The following is a 21251-nucleotide window of genomic DNA, read 5'->3' as shown; positions in this document are numbered from 1 at the left end:
TAATATTCCTAATACAAGAACTGCTTTGGGTGATTGGACCTTTGTGCCAGCAACATAAAGATTGTAGATATTGGAGCATGAAGAGGTTATGATTAGATTAGATTAGATTAGATTCCCTACAGTGTGGAAACAGGCCCTTCGGCCCAACCAGTCCACACCGACCCTCCGAAGAGTAACCCACCCAGACCTATTTCCCCTCTGACTAATGCACCTAACACTATGGGCAATTTAGCATGGCCTATTCACCTGACCTGCACATCTTTGGACGGTGGGAGGAAACCGGAGCACCCAGAGGAAACCCATGCAGACACTGGGAGCATGTGCAAACTCCACACAGACAGTCGAACCTGGGACCCTGGTGCTGTGAGGCAGCAATGCTAACCACTGAGCCACCGTGCCACCCATAAACTTTTGTAGGTTATGCCTACAAATTATAAACTCTTAAAAATTACACAATCTTTATATTATTTGTTTTACCACTGCCCAGATTAGGTGGTTATTTGAGCAAGAAAAACACTCCATTCCAGGTCACAGTACCTGCAAGTGGTTAGCAAATAGCACCAACCACAAGGTGGTTTCACTGCATCACTTGTGCAAATTGTGCAACATCATTTCAAAATAATTAGTATTTTGCTTCAACCAACAGATGCTTCAATAAATCACTAATAATGTCCCCAAAGACAAATCGCTGGACTTGGATTGCTGACCAAATGCTGCAATTTTCCCAGAATATGCTTCTGAAAGCAAGATTTCAGTTGAGGGGATAAGAAGGGGCACTTAAGTGATTATAGTTGCAACATTGAAATGACTTTTTTTTTGAAAAAGCAAAGTAGCAATATTCAAGCTGTCTGAAGTAAATGGTTGTCTCATGCACTTCTATCACAGGATAGTACATCATAACCCCAACCTTAAAATAATCAATTATTTGTTTAAAAAAACCAATCGTGAAGCCTTTAATGAGAGCAAGCATTTCTACTTAAATCGAAACAAAATTAAGTCAAGGCTGCCTCATTCTCCACAAAGCCCAATGTTGCAAATTTGTAATCCAAGGGTTCATGCAAATTCAGGTCATCCACTCACATCGGCAATGTTACTTTCATTCTGAGTTGGAAAATAAAAGCTTCTTAACAGCAATAGATGTCTTGCTATTGCAGAGAGAGGATTTCAACATTAAATAGAAAAATATAGGCCAGTTAGCCTAATATCTGAAAACAAAATACTTGAAATCACAATTAAGGAGTTAAAGCAAGAAATTTAGGGAATCATAAAACAGTCAACATGGTTTTGAAAAGGAAAATGATATTTGACTAATTTATTAGAGTTCTTTGATGAGGTAACAAGGAGAGTCGATGTGGGGAAACCAACAGACATGGTGTATTTGGATTTTCAAAAAGGTATTTGATAAATGCCATATAATGACCTCACAATTAAGAGGTCAGTGTGGGTGGGAGAATTAACAAATTGCATGAAAAGAAACTTGGTTCATGGGAGGCAGTGAATGAAAGAAATGAGTCATTTTAGGGTTAGCTAGAAATAATTAGTGGATTGCCACAGAGATCAGTACTAGAATCCATTACAAACTACACCAATGGATTTTAATGAAGGGACTGAATATGTGCTTGTCAAATTTGATGATCATACACCAATAGGTGGGGAATAAAGATGTGAAGAGGGTGCAAAAGGTTTGCAAAGGTAGATAAATTAGTTCAGAGTGGGCAAAAATTTCACAAATGGAATAAAATGTGAAAAAAAATGTGAGCTTCTCTGTTTTGGCAGGAAGAACAGAATATGAATGTCGTGTGATTCAGAAATCTGTGGTAGAGAAGGATTGTGTGTCCTGGTAAATAAAACACAAAACACTAGTTAGTTATACAGGTAGAGCAAATGATTTAGAAAGCAACATTGGCCTTCATTGCAAGAACAATGGAATATAATAGTAGGGAAATGTTGATACAATTGTACAGGGACTTTGCAAGACCACACCCGATGTACTGTGTAGAATGTTGGTCTCCATATTTAAGGAGGTGTATAAGTGTATTGTAAGGCAGCACAGTGGCTTAGTTAGCACCACTGCCTCACAGCACCAGGTACCCAGGTTCAATTCCGGCCTCGGGCGTCTGTCTGTTGAAGTTTGTACATTCTCCCAGTGTCTGCATGGGTTTCCTCCAACAATCCAAAGATGTGCAGGTTAGGTGAATTGACCATGCTAAATTGCCCAGAGTGTTCAGGGATCTTTATATTTTAAGTTTCACACATATATCTGATGGCTTAATTTTCTAGAATTATTTAAATCATTAAGACTTCAATCCAAAATGATGAGAAAGATTAGTCCATAAAGAATCAGTACCATTGCTACTTCCTCTATGCACTGACTAGACAAAAGGAGGTTGGTCCTAATATAAAACCATTCCCTCATATAACCTCTCAATCCTATAATACTTTGCAAAAATTACTTCTTGGAATCAACCTCAAATTCAGAAAGGAGGTCATATCAGTGAATACGACATTGAAACCACTAAATCCATTAACTTGGATCTTTTACTCACCTGATACTGTGTGAAAGATGGTTGGCCAATACTGACCACTGTCTCGTTTCAACCATACACGTATTGTTCTGTTGAAAGAGCCAAGTAGATTACTAAATCGGAAATTCTCACAAACATGTACATTTCCAGCAGATTGCAATATGGATTCATAATCCTTTTTTCAAAATTATGCGATTCAATTTGTAGTGATTACAACTCTGCTTCAGTTAGTTCACATTTTCCCTATTATGTTTTGGCGGGCTGGGTGTCATGATTTGAAAGAGTGGACAGACCTTTTACCTAAAAACATTTTTAATAAGGTTTTCCCTTTATTTCTGAACACATTAGAATTTCTAACTGGGACAGGGGTGTCAGGTTATTAAGATGGGAATTTCATGCTTATGGTCTGGCACATAGCTATGTTAGCTTATTTGCACAAGACATCTATTTATTCTACATTAATCATTGCACTATATTTTAACAGCAATGTGCTTAATTTGTTACAGGAAAATGTGGCCACTAAACTGAAAATTCATAACAATTGCATGATGACATGACTCAGAGTCTTAAGAGTTAAAGGTCCTGTTTTCATGCTGTCCAACTCTTCGGTCCAACCAGTCCATGCAGACCATCATCCCAAACTAAACTAGTCTCACCTGCCTGCACTTGGCCCACACTCCTCCAAACATTTCTTATTCATGTACTTATCTAAATGTCTTTTAAACATTGTAACTGTACCTGCACTCAATACTTTCTCTGGAAGTTCATTTCATACACAAATCACTGTATAAAAAAGTTGCTCCCTTATGTCTTTTTCTTAAGTCTTTCTCCTCTCCCCTCAAAAAAAAAGCCCCATAGTCTTGAAATCCCCACCACAGGAAAAAAGGCACCTGCCTTTCACCATATCTATACTCCCAGACTTGCAGAGAATATAAGTAAATGAGACAATAAATGAAACCCAACCAAAGGAACAGCACCACAAATGCAGAAGATTTCAAAGATGCTCAGTTTGAGCAGAATAAAGGGAGTAAAAAAGCTCACACAGATTGTTTTCCTGTTTTAAGCAAGTATTTAGAGTCATAGTGATGTACAGCACGGAAACAGACCATTCGGTCCACTTGTCCATGCTGACCAAATCTAGTCTGGACTCACCTGCCAGCATTTGGTCCATATCCCTCTAAACCCTTCCTATTCATGTACCCATCCAGATACCTTTTAGTCGTAATTGCACCACTTCCACTGGCAGCTCATTCTATACATGCACCACCTTCAGTGTGGGACCCTTTTAAATTTTTCCCCTGACCCTAAACCTATGCCCTCTAATTCTGGACTCCCCCACCCAAGGGAAAAGACCTTGTCTATTTTCCCTATCCATGCCCCTCAGGATTTTATAAACCTCTATAAGGTCAACTCAGTCTCCAACACTCAAGGGAAAACAGCCCTAGCCTATTCAGCCTCTCCCTGCAACTCAAATTCTCCAACCTTAGCAACATCCTTGTAAATCTTTTCTGAACCCTTTCAAGTTTCACAACATCCCTCCGATAGGAGGGAGACCGGAAATGAACACAATATTCCAAACGTAGCCTAACCAATGTCATGTACAGCTGTGACATGACCTGCCAACTCCTATACTCAATGCTCTGTCCAATGAAAGAAAGCATACCAAACACCTTCTTCACCATCCTATCTACTGGAGACTCCATTTTCAAGGAGCTATGAACCTGCACTCCAAGGTCTTTGTTCAGCAGCACACCCCACAACCTAACCATTAAGCGTTTCAGTCCTGCTCTGATTTGCCTTTCCAAAATGCAGCATCTCACATTTATCTAAATTAAACTGCATCTGCCACTCCTTAACCCATTGGCCCATCTGATCAAGATCCCATTGTACTCTGAGGTAACCTTCTTCATTTTCCAATACATCTCCAATTTTGGTGTCATCTACAAACTTATTAACTATACCTCCTATGTTCACATCCAAATCATTTATATGAAATGATGAAAAGCAGTGGACCCAGCACCAATCCTTGTGGCACACCACTAGTCAGTCACAGGCCGCCAGTCTAAAAAGCAACCCTCACCATCGCCCTCCATCTTCCATCTTCAAGCCAGTTCTGTATCCAAATGGTGAATTCTCCCTGTATTCCATGAGATCTCTATGAGATTTCTAAGGCGCAGTGTCGGGACCACAACTTTTCACTTTATAGATTAATGATAAAGAAACTGAGGGCATTTTGGCTAAGTTTGCAGAAAAGACAAAGATAGGTAGAGGGACAGGTAGCACTGAGGCAGTGAGGAGGCTGCAGAAGGATGTGGACAGGTTAGGAGAGTGATGCATAATTAAGAGATTTTAAAAACCAAATGGGCTAGACAAATTACTACCACCAGTTTAGCAGTTTAAGTGAGGCTACCATAAAAGGACTGTAAAAGTAAAAAGGAAATAAGTCAACTTAATGTATTTATAATTAAACATAAGCAGTATTTTTCTTCAAAGTCAAATTCCCTTCAAAGGAGGGAAGGTCTTACGAAGAAAGGCTGAGGGACTTGAGGCTGTTTTCGTTAAGAGAAGAAGGTTGAGACGTGACTTAATTGATACATATAAGTTAATCAGAGGGTTACATAGGGTGGACAGTGAGAGCCTTTTTCTTCGGATAGTGATGGCTAGCATGAGGGGGCATAGCTTTAAATTGAGGGGTGATAGGTATAGGACAGATGTCAGAGGTAGTTTCTTTACTCAGTAGTAGGGGCATGGAATGCACTGCCTGCAGCAGTAGTAGACTTGCCAACTTTAAAGGGCATGTAAATGGTCATTGGATAGACATTTGGATGAAAATGGAATAGTGTAGGTTAGATGGGCTTCAGATTGTTGCACCGACCTATGAAACCAGAGGTCACTTTGGCTAATTAAAACATTCTTTTTTTTAAAACAAATTCACCTCAATGAACACTTTTCACAACATAACCTTACTACTTAACTGAAAAACAAATAATTCTAGAATAAAAACCTCAGTAATTTCTGTTACATTCAGACTTATTACAAAAACTTGACTGAAGGGTCTGTTTCCATGCTGTACATCTCTATGACTCTGCTACTTTAAGCTGAAAAAAGAAATGCATATTTTCTAAATTAGTGAACAAACCCACAGCACAAGCCTATATGGTGCTCCCCACCCTCCAAATAGCCAAATCAATGAGATTAGCTAGATGTCTAACAATCCTTTAATGAGACATTACAAATAGAGAATAAAACATTTTCTAACCTATTCAGAAATAGCTGCTTTGTGACCAAGAAATCTTTTTGGGGGAAAAAAGAAGTTAAAAGCACAATATTTAATATCACAATATCCAGTTGTAAATAAGTTTTGATCGCATATTGAGATATTATATAACAGACACAAGATAACATACTAGAATCTGTAATATTAGACAGTGCAGGCCTCAAGTAACAGTTTTTCAGAATGTCTCAGATGCATTCAAACTGGAGAAGGTATTCATGTATCATTTCAATCAATCACATGCAACTCCACAGGGTTTTAAAAAATACACTTGTATTTACATTCTGTCTTGAATATAATAAAATGGCCAAGAAACATCACAGGAAGATTATAAAACCTAATGCAATACTTACCCTCAAAAAGAGATATTAAAGCTAAAAACCAAAAACTTGGTCATAGAAAAATTTTAAAAGCCATCTGACCAGCAGTGAAGTAGAAACTCAGATCTTGTGGGAGGGTATTCCTGAGCTTAAACCTAAAAGTACAGCTGCGATTGCTGGAGTGATTAAAACCATGGTTATTCAGAAGTCCAGCTAGCTCAGAGGGTTGTAGGACTGATGAAGATCACAAAGATTAGTAGGAGCAAAGCCATGAGAGGATTTGAAAACAAGCTATAAATTGGGAGGGGGAAAAACAGAAAACAAGAAACAGTTAGCTTAACATCTGTTTTAGGGAAAATCTTTTTGAAGCTATCATTAAATATTATATGGCAGGAACTTAGAAAACTTCAAGGGTGTCAGGCAAAGTCAACAGTTTTGTGAAAGGGAAATCATATTTAACTAATTTATTTAAGTTCTTTGAAGAAGTCATGTGCTCTGTGGATAAACAGGAACCAGTGGATCTCCAGCATTTAGATTTTCAGAAAATAATTGTTAAGTTCCCACATTAAAAGATCTTTGCAGAAAGTAAAAGTTTGTGGTGGAGGGAGTAACATATTAAAGTCATAGATTCAGAGATATACCCTTCAGTCCATGCTGATCAGATATCCCAACCCAATCTAGTCTCACCTGCCAGCACCAGGACCATATCCCTCCAAACCATTCCTATCCATACACCCATCCAAATGCCTTTTAAATGTTGCAATTGTACTAGCCTCCACCACTTCCTCTAGCAGCTCATTCCTTACACGTACCACACCCTACATGAAAAAATTGTCACTTAGGTCCCTTTAATATCTTTCCCCTCTCACCCTAAACCTATGCCCTCAGGTTCTGGACTCCCCCACCACAGGAAAAGAACCTCATGATTTTATAAACCTCTATATGGTCACCCCTCAGCTTCCAACACTCCAAAGCTCCCTGGCTTGTCCTTACCACTCTTCTTAAACAAGGGCACCACGTTAGGCAACCTGCAGTCTTCCAGAACCTCACCTGTGACTACTGATGATACAAATATTTCAGCAATGGGCCCAGCAATCACTTCCCGAGCTTCCCAGATTTCTCAGGTACACCTGATCAGGTCCTGGGGAATTATCTGCTTTTATGCATTTGAAGACATCCAGCACTTCCTCCTCTGTAATATGGACATTTTTCAAGATGTCACCATCTATTTTCCTACATTCTATATCTTCCATATCCTTCTTCACAGTAAATACTCATGCAAAATACTCGTTTAGTATCTCTCCCATTTTCTGCAGCTCCACACAAAGGCTGCTTTGCCATTCTTTGAGGGGCCTATTCTCTCCCTAGTTACCCTTTTGTCCTTAATGTATTTGTAAAAACCCTTTCGATTCGCCTTAACTCTATTTGCCAAAACTCTCTCATGTCCCTTTTTGCCCTCCTGATTTCCCTCTTAAGTATACTCCTACTGCCTTTATACTCTAAGGATTCACTCGATCTATCCTGTCTATACCTGACATATACTTCCTTCTTCTTAACCAAACCCTCAATTTCTTTAGTCATCCAGCATTCCCCATACCTACCAGCCTTTCCTTTCACCCTAACAGGAATATACTGTCTCTGGACTCTCGTTATCTTATTTCTGAAACCTTCCCATTTTTCAGCCATCCCTTTACCTGAGAACGTTTGCCCCCAATCAGCTTTTGAAAGTTCTTGCCTAATACCGTCAAAATTGACCTTTCTCCAATTTAGAACTTCAACTTATATATCTGGTCTATCCTTTTCCATTACTCTTTTAAAACTAATAGAATTATGGTCGCTGGCTCCAAAGTGCTCCCCCACTGACACCTCAGTCATGGATGGAAGATTGGTTAGCTAAACATGAAGTAGTAGTAGGCATAACTGGGACTTCTTCTGGTGGGCAGGATGCAACAAGTAATATGGTACAGGCATTAGTACGGAGACCTTACCTTTTACAATTTAAGTTATGACTTGAAAGGACTGAAACCACAGTTGCTAAATTCATGGATGACACAAAGATAGGAAACGAAGTTGTGAAGAGGACAAAGGCACATAGACAAGTAATGGGAGTGGAGAAATATCTGATAAATAGAATACAATGGGAAACGTGAAATTGTACGTAATTAAGTATGAGCTCTGAGATGGGTGCCCTAATGCCTCAATTGCAAAAATGTACTATGTTGGTGCAAGTAACTAGGAAAGCTAACAGAATGTTATTACTTATTGAGAGGGGAGTTTAATCTAAAAGTAGGGAAGCTATGCATCAATTATACTGGGCCCTGGAAAGACCTGTCATCTTACATAAGGAGGTAAATGCATTGCAAGTAGTTCAGAGATGGTTTATTACACTATCATTCACAATACTTCTAATTTTACTAGATTATTATGTGGAACATATGAAATGTCTTACAAGCAAAGATTGGAAAGGGGAAGCTTATATTCCCTGGCATTAAGAAAACTAAAAGATGAATTGATTGACTCATTCAGAAGGTTTTTGACAAGGTGGATTTGAAGAAGATGTTTCTCTTGTTGGACTCATAGAAGTAGGGTTTAAAAATAAGTGAACACGTATTTAAAGCAATGTTTTTTTCCCTCAGAAGGATCACTAGTCTTTGAAACTTCCTCCCTCAAAAAAAAAGTGGAAGCAGTATCTTTGGATATTTATAAAGCAGAGTTGGATAGGGTCTTGGTAAGTGAAGGGTGAAAGTTTATCGGGGCAGGCAGAAATGTGGAGTTGAGGTTACAATTAGGTCAAATACTAAGTAAAAACCAAAAGAACTATGCATGCCAGAAATCAGAAACAGAAATTGCTGGAAAAGCTCAGTAGGTCTGCAACATCTGTGGAGACAAATAAATCAGAATTAACATTTTGGGTCCAACAGCTGAACAGGCTCATGGGGGCCAACCCTGCTGCTGACTCATATGTTTGTATGTACCATGAAGCAATGCAAGTCAGTAAGCTCAGGAGTGATGGTTGAACAGTACTTGTTGAGCATTAGGATATATGTGCACCAGAATAGTCAATCCAAGAGGCAACAAAAGATTGGGTTAGATTTTCAGCAGCAGAGGAGCTGAGGTGGGATGGAGTTCGGTAACTTTACTGAAGCAGGTGTAAGTGGTTAAAAGTGAAATTCAGGGTCAAATCAAGGTTGTGAATATTCTGTTTCAGCTCGAGACAGCTGCTAGGGAAAAAGTCAGAACCAAACTGACTTTTTGTATAAGTAGAGTTTTCAGCTGAGACTAAAGAAAGTGAATTTGGCCTTCCAAATATTCATTTGTAGATTTTTTTGTTTCTCAAATACTGAATCTCATTAGCAATCTGATAATTGAGAGAGAGCAGAAGAGTCAAAACAAATGTTAGTGTGGCAGAATGTGTCAGATTAAATGGAAACTAACATTTCAACTTGGGACATTTATACATTTCACATACATAACATAACCCAGTCAATTTGGTAAAGTAATGAAATGTTGTGAACATTTGAACAGTTCTTACTGTACTGAAGAGTTTGCGAAGGTCAAGAGGACAGTGTTCTCATTATTTCTACTTGGCCCCTCAAACATTTCAAAAGGATGATTTAAACAATCTGAAAGAGGATTGTGAAAGAGAACTGTGTGCGCCAGAGTAACTACCAAAATAAAAGATCATTCCAAAAATTAATATAAAATTTGATTTTTTTAAAATTAAAATTCCAACCCACCAGACTCCATGCGGTTTTAATCCTCAAGACTTTAAAAGATTTTCTTAAAAGACTGAAAAGGAACTCTTGATGCGGTTCTCTTCAAATAACTTCTCCTTTCAGGGGAACAGTGAGTGGGTTTTTTTTTGCGAAATGTGGTGTTGTTTGCAAAATTACGGCTGGGACTCTGAGGCGACTTCTTTCTGTAACCCTTGCTGGCTCACCTCGCTAATCAAACTTTGGTATCTGTTCTGGGCTCGGGGGCCATGGAAACCCACGTCAATTGATGGGAGGAATATGGAAGGCGAATATTTTGTTTGTGTGCCCTACAATTCGGTTTCCAACAAAAACCGCCCCATCCACACTTGCTCACAAGACTCTGGCTTTTAAATCATGAGTTGTGACACCGACCCAGGGGAGGAGAACCGACATGTAAACAAACCCAAAGGCTCCCGCCCGCAAGTAGCGAAGACCCTACAGGGACCGAGGCGTTTACCAGCAAGAAATGGCCCCGCTAGTGAAACACACACAAACCCACATCCAATTCTCTAACAAAGAGGAGCAGGTTCCAACATTTGCCACACAAAGGAACATTGTCCAACCCAGTCGCATACGGGAAGAGGGTTACAGATTCCCCGGGGAGGAGACAGGAGTAACACTGGGTTCCTCTGTACCTGTCCTCGCTGACTGTGATCACCCCATCTTCCTTGGGGATAAGCACCGCCGCGTTCACCGTGTCCTGGTGCCCTTCGATTTTGTTGAGAAGGACCGGGCGGCTGGTTTGCATCCTGGAGTGGATTTCTGCCGCCATCTTTCAGCTTTTTTGGAAAGCAATCAGCTGACAGGCTCCGTTTTACTCTGGGTTTACCGTATTCACTGAAGTAGAGGCGGTGGGTACACGGCACTTGCAAGGGGACGTGCTCAGAAGACGATTGACGGCTTGCTTCGAGTAACAGATGGGTTCCTTGCGAAACAAGCATTGACTCTAAAAGTTGTCGATAAGTTTAACTTCATCACATCTTAACTATCGTGGAGTCACTTTCCCGACCATCTTTCCATTTTCCATTCATCCATTTTCTCCTTCCTGGATAAAAGCTACCCGCCCCCTCCATAAAAGTGTTTGAAATCATTTACGTGTAATTATGTTTCAAAGGTAATGTTCCAAAAACAAAATCAGGACGGAACTCTTGACAATTTAGGAATCATAGTTACTGCATTCCCAGCGGCAACAACAACCCATTCTTGCACTTACTGAATGTGCAAACTCGTTCTGATTCAGAATTGCTTCGTTAGGCCAGTGCTCATCTGTCAGAATGATAAAATAACTGTGCGACACCATTACATCTCTTTCATACATGTTGACATGTTTCAGCGTGGTGTCACGTCGTGTTATACCTGCACTAACCAAAAAAAGCAAAAATTTGCTTTATGTAATGATATGGAGCCAAATGCTGCCAGTTGCATGAACTTTGGCATTTTGATGAAGATTTAGAACCAAAACAGGAAGCGTTAGAAAATATCGGACGATTCAGCAGCTTTGGAGAGGACAGATAAAGGAAAGTTTCTAATCTGAGAGATCTGAAGGAAAATGCATATCAGCATTTTTAACAAAGAACAGAGAAAATGATGTGAAAGTAGAGATACACCCACACAGAGAAGTACAATGATGTATTAAGTGCTTAAATGGAGCAGGATTGGCTCATATAATTGTTGAGAATGTTATCATAATCACTTTCTGCCCCTCAATTTAACGAGCAATGTGATATGTGATATGAAATATAGGATTACAGAAATACAATTTAAGTTCTGTTGTAACAAAGTGTTCTATTATTGAAGGTTTTAATATTTTTAATGCTGTACGAAAGACGCTATCAAGTTTTAGTTGTTCATCATTTCAATTATTTTCATTTAATGTGATTTTAAAAATTAGTTGTTTCTTCAAATTCAGAATCATAAAATGCTGAAAAATGTATTTTAAAAGCAAAAAAAACACATTTTCTGGATCAAGTATCTCTAGACCTCTCATAGAAAACAAATTGTGCTCTCAATTTCCACATGAAAAGTGAATACCACTACAAAATAAAATGCACTTAAAGATGTCTGTGTATTCTCCCATCTCCTTTAGTTTTCTACTTGAAGGCAAGACTAACTCACAGCAGAACAATCTCCACAATATGTAAAGCAAGGAAGAATATCTCAAAATCATCCCGATTAGATTGAGAATTGAATCCAGTGCTGTTAGCAACAATCTGTCCAGATAATCCATCCAGCCGGGTAGCACTCACCCCCACCCATCAGGAATCAGAGGTACCGTGGCAACATACCCTTGTTATATGCATGCCCGAGCTCTGAAAGGTAGAGGAATTTCTTTCTAGGAAACTAGGAATCTCTCCCACTTTTACTGCCTGCCATTGGAATGTGTTACAAGTTACAAATTGATACTCAAACCTGTTTGACCATGATGCGTCTTCAAAGAAAATCCAAGGCAATAAAACAGTGCAGCAATTTTGTTTCAGACAAGTAGAGGCAGAAGAGGAAAAAAAATTCATGCAGTTAATGATGCTTATGCAGTCATAAGTCAATTCCAAGGATGTGAGAGAAGTAGAGGAGACTGAGGAGGCAGGTAGGGCTGAAGCCAGCACCCAGGCAGCACAGGGCTATCTTCAACAGGATCCATGATGAAAGCTGTACAGGTCATGAAGATAGTAAACTGCGTGCTGTGTGGCCCCAGGAAATCAATATTAATCTGTAAGGCTGTTATGTAAATAAATGTATTTGATCAGTAAGTTTAGCAGCATTAGTGCATAGTAAATAAGATCAATCAAGGAGGTAAAAATAATAAAGGGAATGTATCGAAATGAATGAACCATTTGTAACAAGATTGATGAACAAGTAACAAATTGAGTTAACGGATTTTATTTAATAGAATTGAGAGATTTGGTTGCTGATGACTAAGGTTGAAAACTAACTACTCCAGACAAAATGGAAAAGAAGAGGGTAACGTAGACCTAAGAGTACCGACCTCCGCTATTTACACCCTATATTATTGAATTAAATGAATGAACAAAGTTAATATATCAAGTTTGCCAATGCTACAAAGTGTGGTGGGAAAGTAACTTGTAAGGAGGATGAAGAATCTACAAAGGGCTGTGGACAGGCTATGTGATTGTGCAAAATAGTGACAAAATATAATGGGTGGAATGTGGAGCTCTCCACCTTGGTCGGAAGAATGAAAAAGCATAATATTTGTAAATGGTGAATAATATTATGTGTTGGAGTACAGAGAGATTTGTCTGTCCTTGTTTGTGGAAGATGTTAGCATAGAAATCAATTAGGAAGACAAAACATGTGTTGGCTTTTCCTGGGAATAGTAGTTGGGAGTACAAGGCAAAGAAAGTCTTGCTGAAATTGTAGAGGATTTGGATTACGATGCATTGTTCTGATCAGTGTACACAGAAACATAGAAAGCCTTGGAAGTGGAGCAGTTTTGCTATAGTCATTGAGTACACTCAAGGCAGAAATCAATTTGAGAAACATGGGGCTCAAACAGAAAACTGGAGTTGCAGCAGATTACATTAGATTCCCTACAGTGTGGAAACAGGCTCTTTGGCCCAACCAGTCCACACCGACCCTCCGAAGAGTAACCCACCCAGACCCAGTTCCCTCTGACTAATGCACCTGACACTACGGGCAATTTAGCATGGCCAATTCACCTGACCTGCACGTCTTTGGATTGTGGGAGGAAACCAGAGCACCCGGAGGAAACCCACGCAGACACGGGGAGAATGTGGAAACTTCACACAGACAGTCGTCCGAGGCTGGAATTGAACCTCAGACCCTGGTGCTGTGAGGCAGCAGTGCTAACCACTGAGCCACCGTGCCACCCCAGATGCTGATATTAGATGGGAAATCAGACCATGGGAATATATGGCCTATTTCTACTCCTTTTTGCCAGATTCTTATGTTATTAAGAAACATTTAGATATACTTACACATATTTGGAACCATATATATCAACATAAACATCTAGGTCTGACAACTTGCAGGTACATCAGTAGGTGCAAGATATCAATGTAAGTATTTAATAAATATTACACATATTTCTAGGCAATCACAAAGTAAGTGCTCCTTAATATCTATTTACATTCAGCATTGTATAAGAGAAGTATCAATAAGAAATAATAATGTTCCACTTGTAGTGCTTCACATTTTGTCTACAAAATTTGAGGTTGAACTCCATTCTGACATGTTTACCTGCAAATTATAAGCAGCTTTGCTTGATGCATGAGGCATTGTTTTTGGGATTATTTTTCCAGAACATATAATTAAAGGACCCTTCTTTTGTCATCTGGTTAGAATGCTTATATTTCATGTAGAATTATATTGCTTTCTGTTTGCTGGTGCACGTACATTGTGAACTGCACAAAACGTTATTTTCAGTTGTGAATTATTATTCGCAATGGCCTTTTGTCCTTTCCTATTATTGCACAGGAAAGTTTCTGTGTGAAATTCTCACGTTAAGTATAGTTGCGCTGTTTCCTTCTGGTTCATATAAAAGCTTATCGTATCCTATTTATACATATACACATCCTGATGTATTTCTTTATTTACAGGCATGTCTTTCTCTTTTCTGTTCCTAAATATGGCTTTACAGGCAGCCTGCTCATGAGCCAACGTGACCTTTACTTTGCCAGGATTTCATATTTCCAGAGATTGATTAAGACATCCATGGATTATATCATTCAGACATTTCTTTTAGTATTATCATGGAAAGGGTTTTAATTTATTTTTCTTATCCTTCCTAATTAGTGAAGTCTTGGAATTGACAATTCACTCTACTTACATCAAATATTGGCTTTCTGTAAAGATAATATGTCCCAAAATACTTTCATTTCTACAGAACAAGCCACAACGTTTACTTATTCTTTCTGTGCTATGTCAGCTAATGAGTAACAGCTTTTATCCAGTTTCCTCTTGTGCTCACGGAGGTTAAAGTCCATGTTTCTTTCCTGAATAAGATACAGATATGGTGTTAAATTTAGTCCAACAATGACTGATCAATTTCAGATTTTTATTGAGGGTATAAAAAACAGACACAAATGGAAAAAGGAAGGATTTCCTGTATTGAAAGCAGGATCAGCCACAAATTATGTCCAAACCATTACTTTCTGTCTGTTTGTCTTTTACCCATCTTGTAACCATGCTTCCATTTATGCCTTTAAAGTTCTTTAACTTAGCACATATGAATAAACGTTTACACCTCACCTCATCAAGTTAAATTTCAAAATCCATATACATAATGCCCAAACAATTATTTTATTGGTATTCACATTTTTGTTCCTACGATATGTTCCAAAATATTTTCTATTTTCTTTGCAAAATTATCTACAGTTTCTTACTGGTTCTTTCCTATTGGTATTCATTGTTTGAACAATTTGCTTATTCTTTTCTGTCTTCAGCCACAATTTAAGAAGTACACATTTAGACTATCTGCAATTTGAGTCAAAAGACACTGTGGGATGATGGAGAAGCGGGGAGACAGAAAGGCAATTAAGTATCCTGATATCCTGATCATTTCTCCTGGAGGTTAAAATGTGCAGCAGTGTACCAGATCTTTACTATTGCATCCCGTTATGCACCAGTTTTTCCTCTAACAGAGACATGTCAGTGAGTATCCTGTAAAGTGTTTGGGTGATATGGCTGTCACTATTAAACAACAGCCAATATGTGATTAGATTCCATACCGTGTGGAAATAGGCACTTTGGCCCAACAAGGTCACACCAACCCTCCAAGGAGCAACCCACCAGACCCTCTCGCTAATGCACATAATACTTTGGACAATTTAGCATGGCCAGTCCACCTAATGTGCACATCTTTGGATTGTGGGAGGGAACCAAAGGACCTAGAGGAAACCAATGCAGACATGGGGAGAATGTGCAAACTCCATACAGACAGTTGGCCGAGGTCGGAACCAAATCCAGGTCCCTGGTGCTGTGAGGCTGCAGTCCTAACGGCTGAACCACCTTGCCACCCTTATATGTGAGCTGCAAGTTGCACATGCCATGTTTGAGACAATGAGTGTGAGGATAACATAAACCATATGCCCTGAAGGTTGAATACTAATTTATAGCAAAAGTTGATGCATGTATGGTGGAGCAGTGAACTTCTACAATGAGTAAGACTGATAGAGAAATTAATGAACTGGAGATTAACCTTGTCCACATGAACAACTTGTGTTAAATTAGTAAACATCTTCAAGCAGTGTATGTTTGTTTTGAAAGTTATGCTTGAGGCAATGACTTCTGCCATCACCTCTTCACACTACTCCCTGAACATTATGCTCTGAGGGCCTCCTAACTTCTTGAGGACATGGGATATTTCTCCTTCCCATATAAGATGTAGGAGCAGGCATTAAGCCTTTTGGTCTGGCATTCATTATAATCTTAACTGATCTCTTTCTGCATTATGCTCATATTCCTCAGTTCATTTGATAATCAAAAATCTATCAATATCTATTCTGAGGTTCTCAAGGACTCAGAGCCCCCCGAGGGCAGGGAATTCCAAAGCTTCATGATCTGTGGAGAGTATTGTAAATAAATCTTATGAGAAAATCTTGATGCAGACGTCATGTTCAATTCAATGGTATTTCACAGCACAACCCCTATCCACAAATAAGTTGATGTATTGCATTTTGGTACAATAAACAAGGGTAGGGCTTATGCAATTAATGATATGGCCTTCGGTAGTGGTGTAGAACAGAGAGACCTGGAGATTCAGGAACATAATTCTTTGAAGTTTGCCACACATATGGACAGGATGATTAACAAGGCATTTGGCACGCTTGTCTTCATTGAGTATAGGAGTTGGGAATTCATGTTGAGGTTGGGCCCGATGTTGGTGAGCTCTCTTCTGGAATACTGTGTCCAGTCATAGGAAAGATATTACACTGGAGAGGGTTCAGAAGAGAATTACCAGGAAGTTGCTGGGCATGGAAGGTTTGACTGATAAAGAAAGATTGAATAAGCTGGGACATTTTTCACTGGAGCACAGGGAATTGAAAGACAACTTTGCAGAAGTTCATAAAATAATGAGGAGTATAGACAGGGTTAATGGTATTTACCTTTTCCCTAGGATGGTGAATTTCAAAATTAGGGGTACATTCTTAAGGTGAGAGAACAGAGATTTAAAAAGAACAGAAGGGGCAATTATTTTACACAGAGAGTGATTTGTATGTGGAATGTACTTCCTGAGAAAGTGGTGGATGTGGGTACAATTACAATGTTTAAAAGACAATTGGATAAGTATGTGAATAGGAAAGGTTTAGAGGGATGTGGGCCAGGAGCAGGAAGGCGGGACTAGTTTAGTTTGTGGTTATGTTCAGCATGGACTGGTTGAACTGAAGGTCTGTTTCCGTGCTCTATGACTGTATGACTCTGTAATTTTACCTGAATACCTGCAAGGAACAAAGCATGCTCTGGTTTTTAGAAAAATGTATGTACACACATATGAATTAGGAGCAGGATAAGGCTTTTTGGTCATTTGAGCCTTTTGCAACATCTTATAAGATCAGGCTGATCTGATGGTGGCCCCAACTCTACTTTCCTACCTTCCTCTAATACCATTGATGAACAAAGGCATCAATAACCTATCAATTCAGTCTTAAATATATTTAATGATATCTTCTCCAGTGCTCTGTGTGAAAGTAAATTCTACTGACTAATGCCTTTCTTAGATAAAACATTTATTCTCCATCTTAAGCAGAGATCTCTTTCAATAAAGCCACCCTCTTTTCTGGATCATGCATCAGGGGAAACATCCTTTTCACATCCAGCCTGTTGTCCCCTCAGGATTGCAGTTACTTGAGAAGCTCACCTCTCATTCCTCTAAATTCCACTGAATACTGGACCATCCAATCCAAACTTTCCTCGAGATCATTCTTTCATCACAGGAATCAATTGAGTGAACCTTCTTAGAACTACGTTGAGAGTGGGGTGCTGGAAAAACACAGCAGGTCAGGCAGCATCCAAAAAGCAGGAGAATCGATGTTTTGGGCAAAAGCCCTTCATCAGGAAACTTTCTCCTTCTTAGAACTACTGCTAGTGCAATTATATTCTTGATTAAGCAGATGTAGATATAGTCCTTAGGACTAAAGGGATCAAAGGGTATGGGGAGAAAGCCGGTACAGGGTGAAGAGTTAGATGATCAGCCATGATCATATTGAATGGTGGAGCAGGCTTGAAGTGCCAAATGACCTATTACTCCTATATGCTATATTTCAATGTTAAGCACTGTACTTAGAACTCAAGGTATGGTCTCACCAACAATTAATACGACCATAGCAAAACCTCAAATAAGAGCAAGGTATTGTGGATGTCAGAAATCTTAAATAAAAACATTAAGTGCCGGAGAAATTCAGCAGATCTGGCAGCATCCATAGAGAATTAAATGGAGTTAATAATTTGAGTCGCATATGAATTTACTTCGGCACTCTTTGGAATTCCTACCAGGCTTGCTGTGTTTCTCCAGCACTCTGTTTTTATTATGACAAAACTTCCTTACTTATATAATTAATTCACCTTGCAATAAATATCAAACATAATAATTTTCATTGTTCCTTACTCCCCCATTCAAAGCCAGGATGCGAGTACGTGTGGTTGATACCCCTATCAGAATACTACTTGCCCTTCCAATACTCTTTTGTCTCCCATCCATATTTGTTAAGTTGCCCCTTCCTCTTTCACAATTGTTATCTATTCTGCATCCCATAATGCTGCCTCCACTCTCCACCAGCACTGGTGCTTGACAACCCTCTTGACTTTCAGCAGACAAAACAGACTGTGCCCATTCCCTGATCAACTTGGAGAGACACCTCAACTGATCCGTGGGCAGACCCCTGATTGATCTCTCTGTAGCCCTCTGACTGACTTATTACAAATCCCCTGACTGGTTGAACCGGAGAACTTGGATTGCCCAATTTCTGCACTGGTAGAGGTACAAAGCCCAGACCCGGGTTGCTCCAAGTGGCCTACTGACCATGTCCTAATCCCTGGAAACTACCATTGACTAAATGTGCTGGTACCACCTGACTGAAGGGTGTCTTTGCTGATCAAAGACTTAGAATTTGGGTCATGCCCATTGGTTTCAGCATTTGCACATAAGCTGTTCGCACATGGTGAGGGTATGATTTTGACATACCATGGTTCTATATGTCAACATGTCCACCCTATTGATTGATCATTGTTGACAATCATGATATCTGCGTAACTTTGTATCAACGCTAAACAGCAAGGCAAGACAGAAGTACTTTGAGGTGACTATGGCCAAAATAAAGCAAGGCAAGTTAGAGATACTATGAGCATCCAAGAAGGTACAAAGTGAGTGAGCACTATGAGAGCAAGTAACAACCAGAGATGCACTCTTGCAATGCTTGAGATAGGCACCTGTCCTACGTGCAAAGTGTCTTGCAGCAGCTTTACAGTGAATATATGAACATATGCAAAAGGAACAAGAAAAGTCCACACAGCCCTTTCTGCCTGCTCCATAATTCAACAAGATCATGGCTGATCTGATTTCAATCTCAACTCTACATCCCTGCATTTCCCCAATAGTCTTTCATTCCCTTAGTAATCGGGAATACCTCTGCCTTAAAAATATTTAAAGATTCAGCATCCACTGTCTTTTTAGATTAGATTAGGTTCCCTACAGTGTAGAAACAGGCCTTTTGGCCCAACCAGTCCACACCGTCACTATGAAGAGTAACCCACCCAGTCCCATTTCCCTCTGACTAATGCATCTAACACTATGGGCAATTTAGCTTGGCCAATTCACCTGACCTGCACATCTTTGGATTTGGATTGTTGGGAGGAAACCCACGCAGACACGGGGACAATGTGCAAACTCCAGACAGGCATTCACCCGAGGCTGGAATCGAACCAGGGACCCTGGTGCTGTGAGGCAGCAGTCTGAACCACTGAGTCACTGTCCCGCCGCAAAACAGATTTCCAGAACAAACCCCAGCAAGATTTGAACTCACAACCTCTGGTTTACAACACCAGTGCTCCAACCCCTGAGCTATGGAGCAGGTGCAATGAAGAAGGTAATTCCAAAAACTCACAACCCCATGAGAAAAAATATATTTCCTCATTTTTTTCTTAGATGTGGAACCAATTATTTTTAAATTAATCTAGGTCCCTAGTTCTACAATTTCCCATCAGCGGAACATTCTTCCAACATCCATAGTAAAGTCCCCTAGGATCTTACACCAATTAATCAAATCACCTCTGACTCTTCTAAGCTCCAGAGGATATAAGCCTAGCCTGTCCAGCCTGTCCTGGTAAGGTAATTCACTCATTCCAAGTAATAGTCTATTGAACTCTGTCTGAACTGCTGCCAATTCACTAACATCTTTCCATTAGCTCGGTGACCAGTGCTGCATAAAGTAATCCAGATGCATTCTTAACAATGCCCCCTATAACTGAAGTATAACCTCCCGATTCTAGTGTTCATATCCCTTCACAATAAAACATAATCTTTTGTTAGCGCTCCTAAGTAATTGCTGAAAGGCGTCACTGTCCACTCCAAAGTACAACATTGAAATGAAGAAATGCATTGTAAGTGGATCAAAGATGCGCATGAAGGTGCAGTGAGGCTGGTACATGTCCTATGCCAACCTCTGTGGACAGGGATGTGGGTGGTCACTGCCCTTGGAACATAACCTGACTTCAATGTCAGAAATTGTTGCCATCTCATTTTTATCTGGTACATGGGAGAACAGAAACAGCATATCAATGAGGTAAAATTTGACAGTAATGAAATGTAAATGTATTCAAGTAAACTTCTCACTGGCCAATAACATGATTCTCATCTTGCCTTTTCTCAATTTCAAGAATCTAATTTGCAATTTTTGTCGTATTTTCCTACTTTACTCACCATTTCCTGGATAATGAAGAAGGTGTTTGGTATGCATTCCTTTATTGGTCAGAGTATTGAGTATATTGGGATTTACGTTGCAGCCGTACAGGATGTTGTTTAGGCCACTTTTGGAATATTGCATGAAATTCTGACCTTCCTATCGGAAAGATGTTGTAAAACTTGAAAGGGTTCACAAAAGATTTACAAGGATGTAGCCAGGGTTGGAGGGTTTGAGCTATTGGGAGAGGCTGAATAGGCTGGGGCTGTTAATCCTGGAGCGTTGGAGGCTGAGGGGTGACCTTATAGAGGTTTATAAAATCATGAGAGTCATGGATAGGATATATAGACAAAGTCTTTTCCCTAGGGTGAGGGTGTCCAGAACTAGAGGGCCTAGGTTTAGGATGAGAGGGAAAAGATATAAAAGGGATCTAAGGGGCAACTTTTTCACATAGAGGATTGTACGTATATGGAATGAGCTGTCAGAGGAAGTAGTGGAGGCTGCTA

At 39.6% G+C, this 21251-nt stretch overlaps 1 protein-coding gene across 1 annotated transcript in view; it reads right to left on the bottom strand.

Annotated features, from left to right (window-relative positions):
- The window catches only part of wdfy1 (WD repeat and FYVE domain containing 1), a 92022-nt gene extending 80077 nt beyond the window's left edge, over nucleotides 1-11945 (bottom strand). Inside the window, 2 exon segments of the mRNA XM_087993680.1 lie at nucleotides 2547-2614; nucleotides 10510-11945. Of these exon segments, the coding sequence (XP_087849806.1) occupies nucleotides 2547-2614; nucleotides 10510-10646 (205 nt within the window). The 5' untranslated portion in view covers nucleotides 10647-11945.
- Nucleotides 11946-21251: the final 9306 nt, after the last annotated feature.

Source organism: Chiloscyllium plagiosum, unplaced genomic scaffold (genome assembly GCF_037043375.1).
Source record: "Chiloscyllium plagiosum isolate Xiang-an unplaced genomic scaffold, Cpla_swu_hap1 HiC_scaffold_13, whole genome shotgun sequence".
Classification (NCBI taxonomy): domain Eukaryota; kingdom Metazoa; phylum Chordata; class Chondrichthyes; order Orectolobiformes; family Hemiscylliidae; genus Chiloscyllium; species Chiloscyllium plagiosum.
The sequence above is the reverse complement of the archived record's forward strand: the minus strand, read 5'-3'. Positions and strand labels throughout refer to the sequence as shown.